Raw genomic sequence first — 12,693 nt, forward strand, 5'->3', positions numbered from 1 at the left:
ATTGGTAACTGTCAAAGACCCGTCTTCTCACTTGGTGTATCTCAACATATTTATGCACACAATGTAATAACTGCCCAACGCTATAAGTCCCTGCCCTTTACTGTTGCCTGTCCATTAAAGGGCAAGGATGCCGAAACCAATGGCAGTTGTTATGCGTTAATGTTGCATGGTTGAGTTTCCCTAAGTTAATTTATGCCACATCACACAATAGACCCACTAACGCAAATCCACTAGCGGCAATCCCAGTCTTTTCTTCGCACTTTACTTCCTGTAATACATATAAATACAACCTCTTTTATTAAAGCAATATTAGATCAAACCCACTGGTGATAATTTCATTGAAAAGGGTGGGGGAACTTTACCATGGTTTGTTATTTTGCTTTATTGTCCCTTTTTGCCATATATTGTATGGCTCTTATTCGTGCACTCAAGCGGATGAGAAATGCATGGCGTTATCTTTTGTCATGGGGGGGGGGTACCAAAGCAACGTCCTCTACACAAAGAAAAATAAGAGGATTTTGTGTTCGTGTAAAAAGACACAAAACAAATGACTTAAAATATTAAGGCTCTCCACCAAATGTAATATAAATACATATACTTAAAGGCACTGGACAATATTGGTAATTGTCAAAGACCAGTGTTCTCACTTGGTGTATCTCAACATAATTGCATAAAGTAACTATTCTATGTATTTTTGTTTACTCATTTGGTCATTGAAGTTGCAAGAGGATAAAGAAAGACAAAACATCCTTGTTTCACAAATTAAGTGTACTTTCAAATGCTGTAAAGGCTTCGGGCCTGAAACCTTTTCATAGGCCCTGTTTGAGTCAGAATTTTCCTCTTTCACAAAAAACTACGTTACTTCAGAGGGGGGCCGTAACCAAGTAAATTGTTTAAACAATTATTTAGAGTAAAATAAATGCTAATTGAAATAACACTGTCAAAGGTGATAACATAGCATTTGAACCCCCCCCCCCCCTCCCCGACCCAAAGAAAGACATCACGTTGCTATTTCCGGACCATCTTTAGTTCTAATTTGATGACCTTTTGACATGCTGACTGAATGGTGTGTTGATATAGAAAACAAAAGATTATATTTACTCATCCCCCCAAAAAAAAAATATTAAAAAAATAAAAATCAATGCCGAACTGTTCTCGACCGAGGGGAACGTCTATACATTTCAAAAGTTCACGGCCGATTGTCTTGAAACTTTCAGTATATCTAATACACGAAGCAAAATCTACAATCCAAAATAGCAACAAACTGTACTCTTTGCCCGTTTATTGTAAAACAATATAAAAGTTAAATTTGGCAGATGTTTGTTTGTGGCACAACCCATCATGATCGCCAGCTGTCATCGCATGTTGCTTCAGACTCACTATTTATTTATGAAAATTACAAACAAATATACGATTAATAGTTTTGAACTATCCAAACGAATATAGGTCGGGTCTACGCAACAACAGCTTACAATTTAAAATAATACGTATATCAAGATAAAGTAATACTCCTTTTCATGTTCTCTTTCAGAATATAATATTTCCTATTATTCTACGTCCCTTAAAGGCAGTGTAAAACTATTGGTAATTACTCAAAATAATTATATAGCATAAAACCTTTATTGGTAACGAGTAATGATGGGGAGCTGTTGATAGTATAAAACATTGTGAGAAACGGCTCCATCTGAAGTGACGTAGTTTTCGAGAGAGAAGTAATTTTCCATGAATTTGATTTGATTTCGAGACCTCAGATTAGAAAACATCAGCATCTGAAAACACACAACTTCGTGTGACAAAGGTGTTTTTTCTTTCATTTTTATCTCCCAACTCCGACGACTAAGCGAGCTCAAATTTTCAAAGGATTGTTATTTTATGCATTTGTTGAGATGCACCAAGTGGGAAGACTGATCTTTTACAATTACCAATAGTGTCCAGTGTCTTTAATAAAATTTAGGAAATTTTATCAGCCTTGCTGTTAATACGTTGTGACTAAAACGTCGGTGGATAACACTAATTTTGAGCCCCCATGGTCCTGATAGGGTTTAAGATAATAATATGATAAACTTTTTGGGAATGAGTACACTCTGTGGACACTCCTTACGAAAAAACATCCTTCAAAACTGAAAGAACACTATTACAATACAAAGTGTGGACCTGAAAACAAAAGAAAAAATACACATTACACAATAATAGGGACTTGAAAATGTGGACTTGCACACACGTCCACACAGTGTTTTTACTATATTTGTTTATTAAGTAAACAGAGCAAAGCAATGTCCAGAGTATAAACGCAACACAGAGCTGCATCCGTACACACGTCAACTTACAGAGTAATTTTAACAATGGAACAATGCTAACCACTAGGTTTTCTTTTAAGTGGTAAAGACTACTCTATACGGAACGTTTCTTCAGAAAAGGTAAAATAGAATAAAACAACATTAACTAATAGGACCCCACCCCGGATCCGTATGGGTGTGTGAGATTACGTTAGTGAACTTACGGGAGTTCCCTTAAGGGGTATTTTACAATAGAACAATGGACCCTCTAGGGAATTATTTGTTCAACATGGACCCCACAAGGGATTTCTCCACAAAAGGAATACTATAAGCAACAACAGCACGACCCCACAAGCCGGATATCAAAGTCACCATTGTAATGACCTCTTGTGTTTCCAGAGGGCACACTTTACAATTTAACGTTCAACCTGTGAATTGTTTCCTTATAGTTGGAGCTAATGTAATAGGACTCATGAAACTATATGCACGAATTAACCATGATCGATTATCAAACGACTCACAACGACGATGGCGATGTATTTTTATCGTCGAAAGTAAAACTTTATTTTGAAGGTATGCGTGGCAGGGGGTGGGGGTAAGTCCGTATTTTGATCAATAACAAAACTATTTCTTAAAAAGAGTGCAGCTTAAGAATTAGATGATTGTAATGAATGTGAGAGCACGGGGAAAAAAACCCACGGTGTACTTAAAACACCCAACCTAAAGGATGGTATGGTACTTTATTTTACTGTTTCTCTCGAAATATCAATAGGCACAATGTGTAGCCTAAAGTGGCATAAATCGATTATCAAAGGGATTTTATCTTTGTCCGTATGGCAGAGTATTGATTTTAGTGCATAATGCAATTAAAACTTCGTCATAAGGCTTGGTGCTGAAAAGAAATGTTATATAAAATAATAAATATATTATACAGGCCAAGTCTATAGAACAGTTTTGTTCGGGGTAGGTTTACACTAAAAACCGGGGGCTCAATGAAAAAGGGGACACTTAAGAGTTCCCAAGTTGGGTTACACACTGATGTACGTCTTTGTATGAAATTTTGAAATGAGAAGAAATGCTTAGATTTAGATGTTGGAGGAAACCCCAAATGGGGAAAACTCACGCGATCAGGTAGGGGCTGATGAGAACCCATGCCACATGCAAGGCTCCGGGTCCGGTGGGGATTCGAACCGGGGTCCACAGAGTTGCAATGCAGGGAAAGCAACCACCGAGCCAACTTGATGTCCTGGATATTAATGCTTATAAATTGTGCCTATTGTTTTAAACCGTCCAGCAAGGCTACCAAATAGGCATTTAAAATAATTAGCCTATGTTTTTAATTGTCCACAGTTCTCTATTATTGAAATAAGTCGTATATTATAACACATTTTAGATTAAACACATTATTTATATGCTAAATTTACCGTCATTCAACCAACAAGTATTTCCTTAAAATAACATTAATTTCACACAGTTAAAACACAATAAGATCAGGAAGGTGTGATGCTCAAACAAAAATTACCAAGCGCAACATCTACACTTCAAACTCACTCCCATGCACTACATCACACTTAAAAAAAAAACTCCACAGAAACAAAATTCACTCCAAACCTATACACACAGCGTATTAAAGGAACACGTTGCCGTTGGATCGGTCGAGTTGGTCTTTGAAAAGCGTTTGTAACCGTTTGTTATAAAATGCATATGATTAGAAAGATATTTTGAAAGTAGAATACTATGATCCACACAAGTATCACTCGAAATTGCGTGGTTTTCCTTTTACCTCTTCGACAAACACGGTCGGCCTGGAGTCAAATTTTTACTCCCAATGGCCGACTGTGTTAGTTCGCAAAGTAAAAGGAAAACCAAGCATTTTCGAGGCAAATTTGTGTGGATCATTGAATTCTACAAATTATCTTTCTAACCATATGCATTTTATAACAAACGGTTACAAACGCTTTTCAAAGACCAACTCGACCGATCCAAGACAACGTGTTCCTTTAATTCATTCATTCACAAAAAAAAATCATCTGTCAGTCTTGTTTAAAAAAATAAAGAGACAGTTAAAATTCCTCACCTGTGTCGAATTCTAAGAACGTCAGCGTAGTCTATTCCATTGGTGCCCCATGCAGCCTCCATGCTGGTAGTAGAAGCCATTCCGGATGGCAATCCCTGTGATAGACAGACCGACAAACACAGTGATATCTCACACAGGGGGGAGCTAGCTGTGCATAGTGTGGGTGGCTGGAATATGTCAGTGGTGGTCGAGGGTAGAGTAGGCTGCCGTAGTTATGGCAGTTCTCACCAGCCGATTATATTGAAGACACAAACCTCAACGATGCACGGGGATGGTTGAGGTGACAGAGGGATACACTGCACGTATTCTACACTCAAGTGGCGACTATAAACCTACAACGGTTCATTAACATCATCTACCGTGGCCAATGGTTATAGCATTATGCGCATGTAGCACCTTTCTCTCTATAAACCCGAGCCAGACTATCGTGAATAATTCGCCCACGGAATCAAACTACCGGTATATTATTTTATAAATAAAGACACAAAATAACAGTGTCCTTGTTCTGATAGATTATACCACAATATAGCGTCTATCTAAAATCCAAAGGTTGATATAGTATTAATAGTGAAAACAGAAATATAAAGATAGCTAAAATATATGTGGGTGTCTGGGGTTTTTTTTTTGGGGGGGGGGGTGTTGCTGTGTATCGGTTCTGATATTATTGTCGATAATACATTTATTATAATGTAATTAAAGTAAATTTGCTTTGTGTAAATTGTTTGAACAACAAGTTGAACAAAAAAGGGACATTCTGAGATTGCTCGAATCGTATTTATGACAATCCACTGCCACCACATCTTATGCACGGTTGACCATGCGTGTGTACAGACTACGTGCGAATGTACACGACATAACGTTTCTATGGGGACTGGGCACTTTTTTTGATTCATACAATTAAAAATTGTTGTAGCCTTGGGTTATAATAGTCCAGGTTAAAGACACCGGATACTATTGGTAATTGTCAAAGACCAGTCTTCACAGTTGGTGTATCTAAACATGTGCATAAAATAACAAACCTGTGACAATTTGAGCTCAATTGGTCGTCGAAGTTGCAAGATATGAATGAAAAAAAAAAAAAAACACCCTTGTCCCACGAAGTTGTGTGCTTTCAGATGCTTGATTTCGAGACCTCAAATTCTAAAATTGAGGTCTCGAAATCAAATTCGTGGAAAATTACTTCTTTCTCGAAAACTACGTCACTTCAGAGGGAGCCGTTATTCACAATGATTTTTACTATCAACCTCTCCCCATTACTCGTTACCAAGTAAGGTTTTATGCTGATAGTTATTTTGAGTAATTACCAATAGTGTCCACTGAAAACTATAATGGTAATTACTCAACGTATTTGTTAGCATAAACACTTAACTTGGTAACGAGCAATGGAGAGCTGTTGATATTATAAAGCATTGTGAGAAACGGCTCCCTCTGAAGTAACTTACTTTTTGAGAAAGAAGTAATTTCTCACAAAAATATTTGAATTGAATTAAAGACATCAGCCGAGGTCCCAAATTCAAGGCATCTAAAAGCACACAACTTGTGCGACAAGGTTGTTTTCTTCCATTATTCTCTCGCGACGTAGACAACCAATTGAGCTCAAATGTTTCCAGAGAATTCTGGTCTTTGACCAGCGAGGCTGGATCCCAACACAAAATGATTGGAGGACATTTATTACTAAATATATTTTGTTTTGTTAACTGCATACGCACATAACTGATGTAATAACTAATGGGCTATTTACTAGAGCAACTAAAATGACAAAAACATCAAAACATTTCACTTTTCACTAAACTTTTTATTTAATTTTCGCAATTCTGACGAGTATAAAAAACCTCAAAAATAACAACAAAATCATAACACTGCCGTCAGCGACTTGTCGTTATATAAATCTCGATATATAACACTGAAATAATCAAAAACGTCTAGAGCAATGAAGTAATTGCAGCTATAAATTACTGATGAGAGACATGACAGGACAAATCATGAAACCAGAACTGCTTGCCGAAGATTTATTCAGACTTCGAGAAATGTAACCGAGACTCTGTAAAACCTGAGCCCAATATCATAAAGCTGTTAAGCAGAAAATACTGCTTGGCAAATTTCTTTGCTCAGCAAAAATTTAGTGGGGCACCAGCCACAACAACGTAAACTTAAGTAGGATTTGAAACTTTGCATGGTGGAGATAAGATATATAATAGAAGGGTTTGCGGTAACACCATGTTATTACATGGTGTTACCGCACTCTTCTACAACGTAAACTTAGTGTAATTTTGGCTGGTAACCTGTTCCTGCTAAGCAGTACTTCTCTGTGCTTAGCAAATTGGTGTACTTACAGACTTGATGAAATTTTGCCCTGGGGGTGGTAGACTAGAATGTTATCACAAGCACAGAAATCCAGGCCTGTGTGCTTAGATTTTGAAATGGCAAGGACACCAAGGCATTTCCTCTTAGGTAAAGTACACCCTATGAGGAAACTGTAAAGTTCTACTGGAGCAGTTCTCATGGGCACCAAGGCAATGACCATGGGGCAGGGAGTCAATCGCCTTTGTTGCCTCATTAAAGTATCAGGAGGCAGTTCCTCTTTGGTAAAGGGCCCCTTTGAGGAAACTGTAAAGTTCTACTGGAGCAGTTCTCATGGGCACCAAGGCAATGACCAGGGGCATGGAAGCAATCGCCTTTGTTGCCTCATTGAAGTATAATCAGGCCTGGAATGCAATACCATTGAGGCTACACCAAGCATATCGGTAAATTATAGACTTATGCGGGTGGCTGTTAAAGGCAGTAATTACTCAAAATAATTATTAGCATATTAATAAAAACCTCACTTGGTATCAAGAAATGGGGAGAGGTTGATAGTATAAAATATTGTGAGAAACGGCTCTCTCTGAAGTGGCGTATATTTCGAGAAAGAAGTAGTTTTCCACGAATTTGATTTCGAGACATCAGATTTAGAATTCGAGGTCTCGAAATCAAGCATCTGAAAGCACACAACTTCGTGTGACAAGCGTGTTTTTTAAATTTCATAGTGATCTCGCAACTGTTTGTTGGGGTGTTTGTTTGTTGGGGTGGGGGTGTTTGTTTGTTTGTTGGGGTGGGGGTGTTTGTTTGTTTGTTTGTTTGTTTGTAGGGGTGTTTTTATACAAACAAAGAGAAATCAAAAATACATTATCCAAATATCAATGAAGCAAATTCCCTCTTGAATGCAAAATAGTTAGACTTTATAAATTTTGGGCAAATATGATGCCAGCACAAACAAGTGTTGACTGAGAGAACAAACTAACCATTGACTGGTATATTTGTGTTTGTATTTACCTGTTAAACATGAACCATGAGACAATACTAATGACACAAAGGCTACTTTAAAATGTGGGTAGGAGCTTGTGTGTGCTTTTTATTATTAATAACTCACTATTCTTAGGACAATAATACATTTTCTAAAGGTGACATTTGAAAATGCTTATTTTCTTTGAGAAACAAGACCTACAAAATAAAACAAAGACCAAATTATACCAATTTGTCAACCTGGCGCTAAGTACTCTTACGTTATTTCATTGGCAATGAGCCTGTTCCCATGGTTCCCATGGCAATGACAACACAGACTGCTTCACCATGTTTGTAACACTCAATCTAAACAATCACACAGCAAGCTACTTATTAATTGACTAAACATATAATACACTAGCGTGGGTTGAGAGGGTTGCCACTTTAATACAGAGTGCCATGGAGGGCACTGTTTACACGTAGGGCACTTGTACAGAGAGGCGCAGACATCGTTACAAATGTCAACTCCAGTGGACTGGAAACACTGGTAATGAGACTGATTGAAATGGAGGCTGGTTAAAGGTGCAGTCCTGGCGGGAAACCTTAATGTTAATAAGTATGAAAAAAATGGTAAGACGTATCGACCCTAGCAGAGTCTTACTCTAAGTGGTTATTACGCCTTCAAGAAAGACTCTGATGGAGTCCAAACGTCAGGCCATTAACTTTTTTGTTTGCATATTTATACCATAGGTTATTTTGGTTGGTAAGCAGTTTGCAACAGCTAATTTTATTTTCTTATTAATAAGAACATCTCTCCTCAACTTTTAAGAATGAAGAAAAGACTTCAAAGTTTCTGCTGCTGGGAGGGTACAATTAAGGCAGGTACCTGTCATAGTAACAATCAACAAGACTGTTTAGTTTGGTGAGGACACCAGACAAAGTGTCCACAACACAAGGGAATCTTTACTCAAACACACACACAATGTTTTGATCAACACACATATGCCTTGCTTCTTGAATAAGTATTGGCAACTATAACTTTACTTCCGAAAGGTAAATAAGGAAACAAGTATAATCTCAACATCAAACTGCTTATTATTCTCAAACAATTGGGAAACATATTTTGGAAATATTTTTCACCAAATTTATACAAAAGAATGCGCTAAATTCGCTCAAAATTATAAATCAGAGTACAAAACTTGAGAAAGTGATTCTGGGATGCATGTACAAAACAAATGAGGTGAAAGTCTTACTTCAAGAACACTTTAAAACTTTGTGTTTTAAAAATTTACTTCAAACCCATATCAAGACATTTCAACATTGATGAAAGGTACAACACTATTAAATTAGATGACTTGTACAGATGGTGTTTAGTTCATGTAAACACAAAATCTGAAGGAAATTGTGACATCGAACAACGCTAATTTGTACGTTGCTTGTGAAAGAAGCCTGAAATAATGATATATTTTTATTTTATTGTTTTCCTTTTTTTTCTTCAAATTATGTTCATTTTGAAATTGCTCTGCACCAAACATAATTTGCTCAATGCATCCAAGATATCATAAATGCAGGCCAGATACTTCATTCTTGTGAGAATTCTTCTTTTCCAAAGTAAAGGGGCAACTCTATGAGGGAATTTTAAATATCTACTGGGGCATTGCAAGGGGCACCTTGGCAAAGAGCAGGGGCATGGAGATATTTGCCTGCCTTATTAGGCCTATATGTACCTCCATGAAAATGATTGTTTCACAAAGGAACTGCTCTCATACTTCAAAAAAAGAAGAAGAAGCCCCAAAACTCCTTGTGGCAAACAATACTGAATGTTGAAGCGACTGAGGGTCAATGAGTGACACTTAACATGAGCGCTTTATAAGAAGCCACTGTTATTATTATAAGAAGCCTTTATTATATGTTTGTTCTGAGCAGTTTCTTCTTGACATCTTTTTGAGATTGACACATGACACAGTTAAGAAGACAGATAAGTAATACTTGAAGAGCTAGCCACGCCCCTCTTTGTGTTCATTCCATTCCCTCCACGCCCTGTGCACCTGTTGTGGGTGCGGCCACACCAGCGCCCTCTCCACCTGATGCCTTCTTAGTTCCTGAGACGATGTCATCAATGCGCAACAACAACATGGCCGTCTGAAGGAAATATTGTAAAAAGACGAAAGCAAATTTATCAAACTGGCATCTTGTTTTTGAACTAACTCAGACGAAATATTATATAACAAGGAGGGGGGAGGGGAAGAAAAGAACTAAATAAATGTGTATATAGAGATTTATTTAGTGCTGGTTGTTGATTCAGTTATAAATGGAGTGGCTTTTAATAGAAGATGGGTCTTTAAAAAACAAAAAGCAATTACATAAACAAGAATTCTACATTTCCGAGAAACGATTTAATTAAGTGCTGGTAACTGATTATGCAATACAAATCCCAAGGCCAGTGACAACTTGGAAAGTTGGTTTAGCATATTACAAATAGCAAACCTGTGAAAATTTGAGCACAATAGGTCGTAGAAATTGTGAGATAATAATGAAAAGAAAAAACACCCTTGTCACACGAAGTTGTGTGATTTTAGATGCTTGATTTCTAGACCTCAAATTCTAATTCTGAGGTCTCGAAATCAAATTCGTGGAAAATTACTTTCTCGAAAACTACGTTACTTCACAGGGAGCCAATTTTTCACAATGTTTTATACTTTCAACAGCTCTCCATTGCTTGTTACAAAGTAAGTTTTAATGCTAATAATTATTCTGAGTAAAAACCAATAGTGTCCACTGCCTTTAAAGTCAACTTGTTAAAAATTAAATTTATCAGAACATTTTATTTATAAATGCTAATTTTAACCCCTTTTTGATGTTGTTTATAAGGACATTGGCGATTATTATATCAAATTAGATACATTTTGGCATTTAAATGTATATTTTGTTTAGCAATCCTGCATTTTAATGTTTTTCTTGACTGTACAGCGCTTTGAAACAGTGTTAAAGCGCTTTATAAATGCATTAAAGTTAGGTTTTGTTAGTTACACTTTTGACAATTTTACCCGTTAGGTTGGCCTGTTTTGGCTTGTTTCTCTTCATACTGATACTTCTGATACTTCTGAGAAACGACCCATTCAGCTTGATCGCATCACATTTATTACTTCATTAAAATACACCCACGATCATCAAGTATTGACCAAAAAACAAAAAACACTGGCATTCTTTCTATAAAAAGGAATGACATACATGTATGGAGGCCAGCTTGTCTCTCTTATTTTGAGAAACCAGTTATGCTGGTACCCTCCTGTTTAAAATGAACGAGACATTTCTCTCCACTTATACCCGCATCAAGGTTACCAGAGGTTAATCCATTGTGAGTCAGGGTGTTTGTACAGGGTGCATTACACCCCAGCAAAGCATTACATACAAAGTATCAGATCCAGACCAGAACACAAAATAATGTACAGCCTAGAGACACTATATGTTGACTTAAGACACACACACACAAGCGACTTCAAAATGAATTATGATTCATCATGAACAAGTTGCCTTTACTTGGGAATCAAATTAAAGTGGATTATCTGGTCGAAAATCAGGGACCTACTCAGGCCTGGCGTTTCATCTTTGAGAGGGCAAGGATATGTTTTATCTCCCAACGCGTAATCTATTTCTACCCGCGCGCGTACACACAATCCACGCACATCAACCAGATTCTTCACAAAGTTTTTGAAAACAGTATTTAAATTGTCAAAGTGTCTATAAAATTATTTTTAAAAATTTTTTAACAAAAGGGCATTTATGAATGGGAATAAAAAAGTAGTGACTCGTTCTGGAATGCCTGTTTAAAATCTTGCAGGGTCGTTGCCATGCAATAAAGGCCCTCGGCGTCACACACCAACGACCCTGCCGGTTTTAAATGGCTGATAAAGAACTCGTCGCTACCCTTTGGTCTAAATTATTTTGCTGTACAAAATTGCTGGATGAAGTCGTTCCCCTAGGAGGATTTGAAACTTTGTCTGGTGGAAGTATAATTAGCAGAGGTTTGACATAGCACCATGTGTACATTTATAGCGGGTAGGAAAGTAGTGAGGGAGTAGAGATATACAATAACATGTACACATGATGTACATTTTGATAGCCTTTTCGGGGTATTCAAGAACAAATTCCCTGATTTTTCTAACAGAAAAAAAAAACAAAAAAAACAGAAATAAAACTAAAGTGGGAAGAACATGCATGTTTGTTACGGGTTTTTTACCATCCACAACTTTTTACCCTCAACAATGTGAAATTAGAGCAAAAATTAATGTCTATGAGATTGCTTTTATAGGCCTACTACATGTGCAAGACCGAGCTGTCAACAACTCAATTCTTACAAAAGTGAAATTCCCAACTGATTCAGAAATAGTGAATTGCGATGGGTTGATTAGCACGCTACGGAAGAAGGCGTTGATGTGCGAAGTGATCACACATATAACCACAGTAATTACCCATCAAAATTTATGCTTTTAAAAATAGGCATAACTTTTATTTTTCTTGGAATAGCATAGTTCAGTGTTTTCAAATATTCAGTAACAGTTGAGAAAAATGTTCACAGCTTCTTAATGAGATGTTCTAGCGGACATTAGAATTGATTTAGTCTAAAGCATGTCATGCATTTATGCAGAGCTTAATGCCCCGACAGGCTTTAGCAAAGCCTTGTCTCTATCATTACAAAAAGAGATTCATTCCATAGGAACTGACCACAACCCATCAGCTTTCAACCCCTACAGGGTCTTGCCGCAAATCAAATCTACCCACAGAACACACAGACCGCAAAAATACCCTCTCCCGGTCCTTTTGTTTTTCCCTCTGAATATACAAGGCGAGCTTCTGAATTGAATGCATGAGGCAGCGTCACTGTCCTCTAGTCCAAATCCCTTAACCCCCCTGGCAATGAAAGTGTTAAGAACATAAGAGTGGTTCCCCCCTGTGGCACTCACCATATTTGGATTGTAAGGGTGGTCCCCCCTGGTGAATAGAGTATGATTTGAAGGCTGGGTACAGCTATCTGTGTTTTGGTTGTCAAAAGGTGGGCTTTTATGAAAAATGGTAATC

General features: G+C 37.3%; 2 protein-coding genes across 2 annotated transcripts in view; both read right to left on the minus strand.

The window, feature by feature from the left end:
• LOC139942083 (uncharacterized) overlaps nucleotides 1-4,608 on the minus strand; it is a 39,366-nt gene extending 34,758 nt beyond the window's left edge. The window contains exon 1 of the mRNA XM_071938776.1: nucleotides 4,354-4,608. Coding sequence (XP_071794877.1) covers nucleotides 4,354-4,433 — 80 coding nt within the window. The 5' untranslated portion in view covers nucleotides 4,434-4,608. The remainder of the gene's footprint in view (nucleotides 1-4,353) is intronic.
• A 3,110-nt stretch (nucleotides 4,609-7,718) lies between these two features.
• LOC139942085 (T-complex protein 1 subunit gamma-like) overlaps nucleotides 7,719-12,693 on the minus strand; it is a 37,477-nt gene continuing 32,502 nt past the window's right edge. The window contains exon 16 of the mRNA XM_071938777.1: nucleotides 7,719-9,756. Within this exon, the coding sequence (XP_071794878.1) occupies nucleotides 9,634-9,756 (123 nt within the window). The 3' untranslated portion in view covers nucleotides 7,719-9,633. The remainder of the gene's footprint in view (nucleotides 9,757-12,693) is intronic.

This window comes from Asterias amurensis, chromosome 9 (assembly GCF_032118995.1).
Source record: "Asterias amurensis chromosome 9, ASM3211899v1".
Taxonomy (NCBI): Eukaryota; Metazoa; Echinodermata; class Asteroidea; order Forcipulatida; family Asteriidae; genus Asterias; species Asterias amurensis.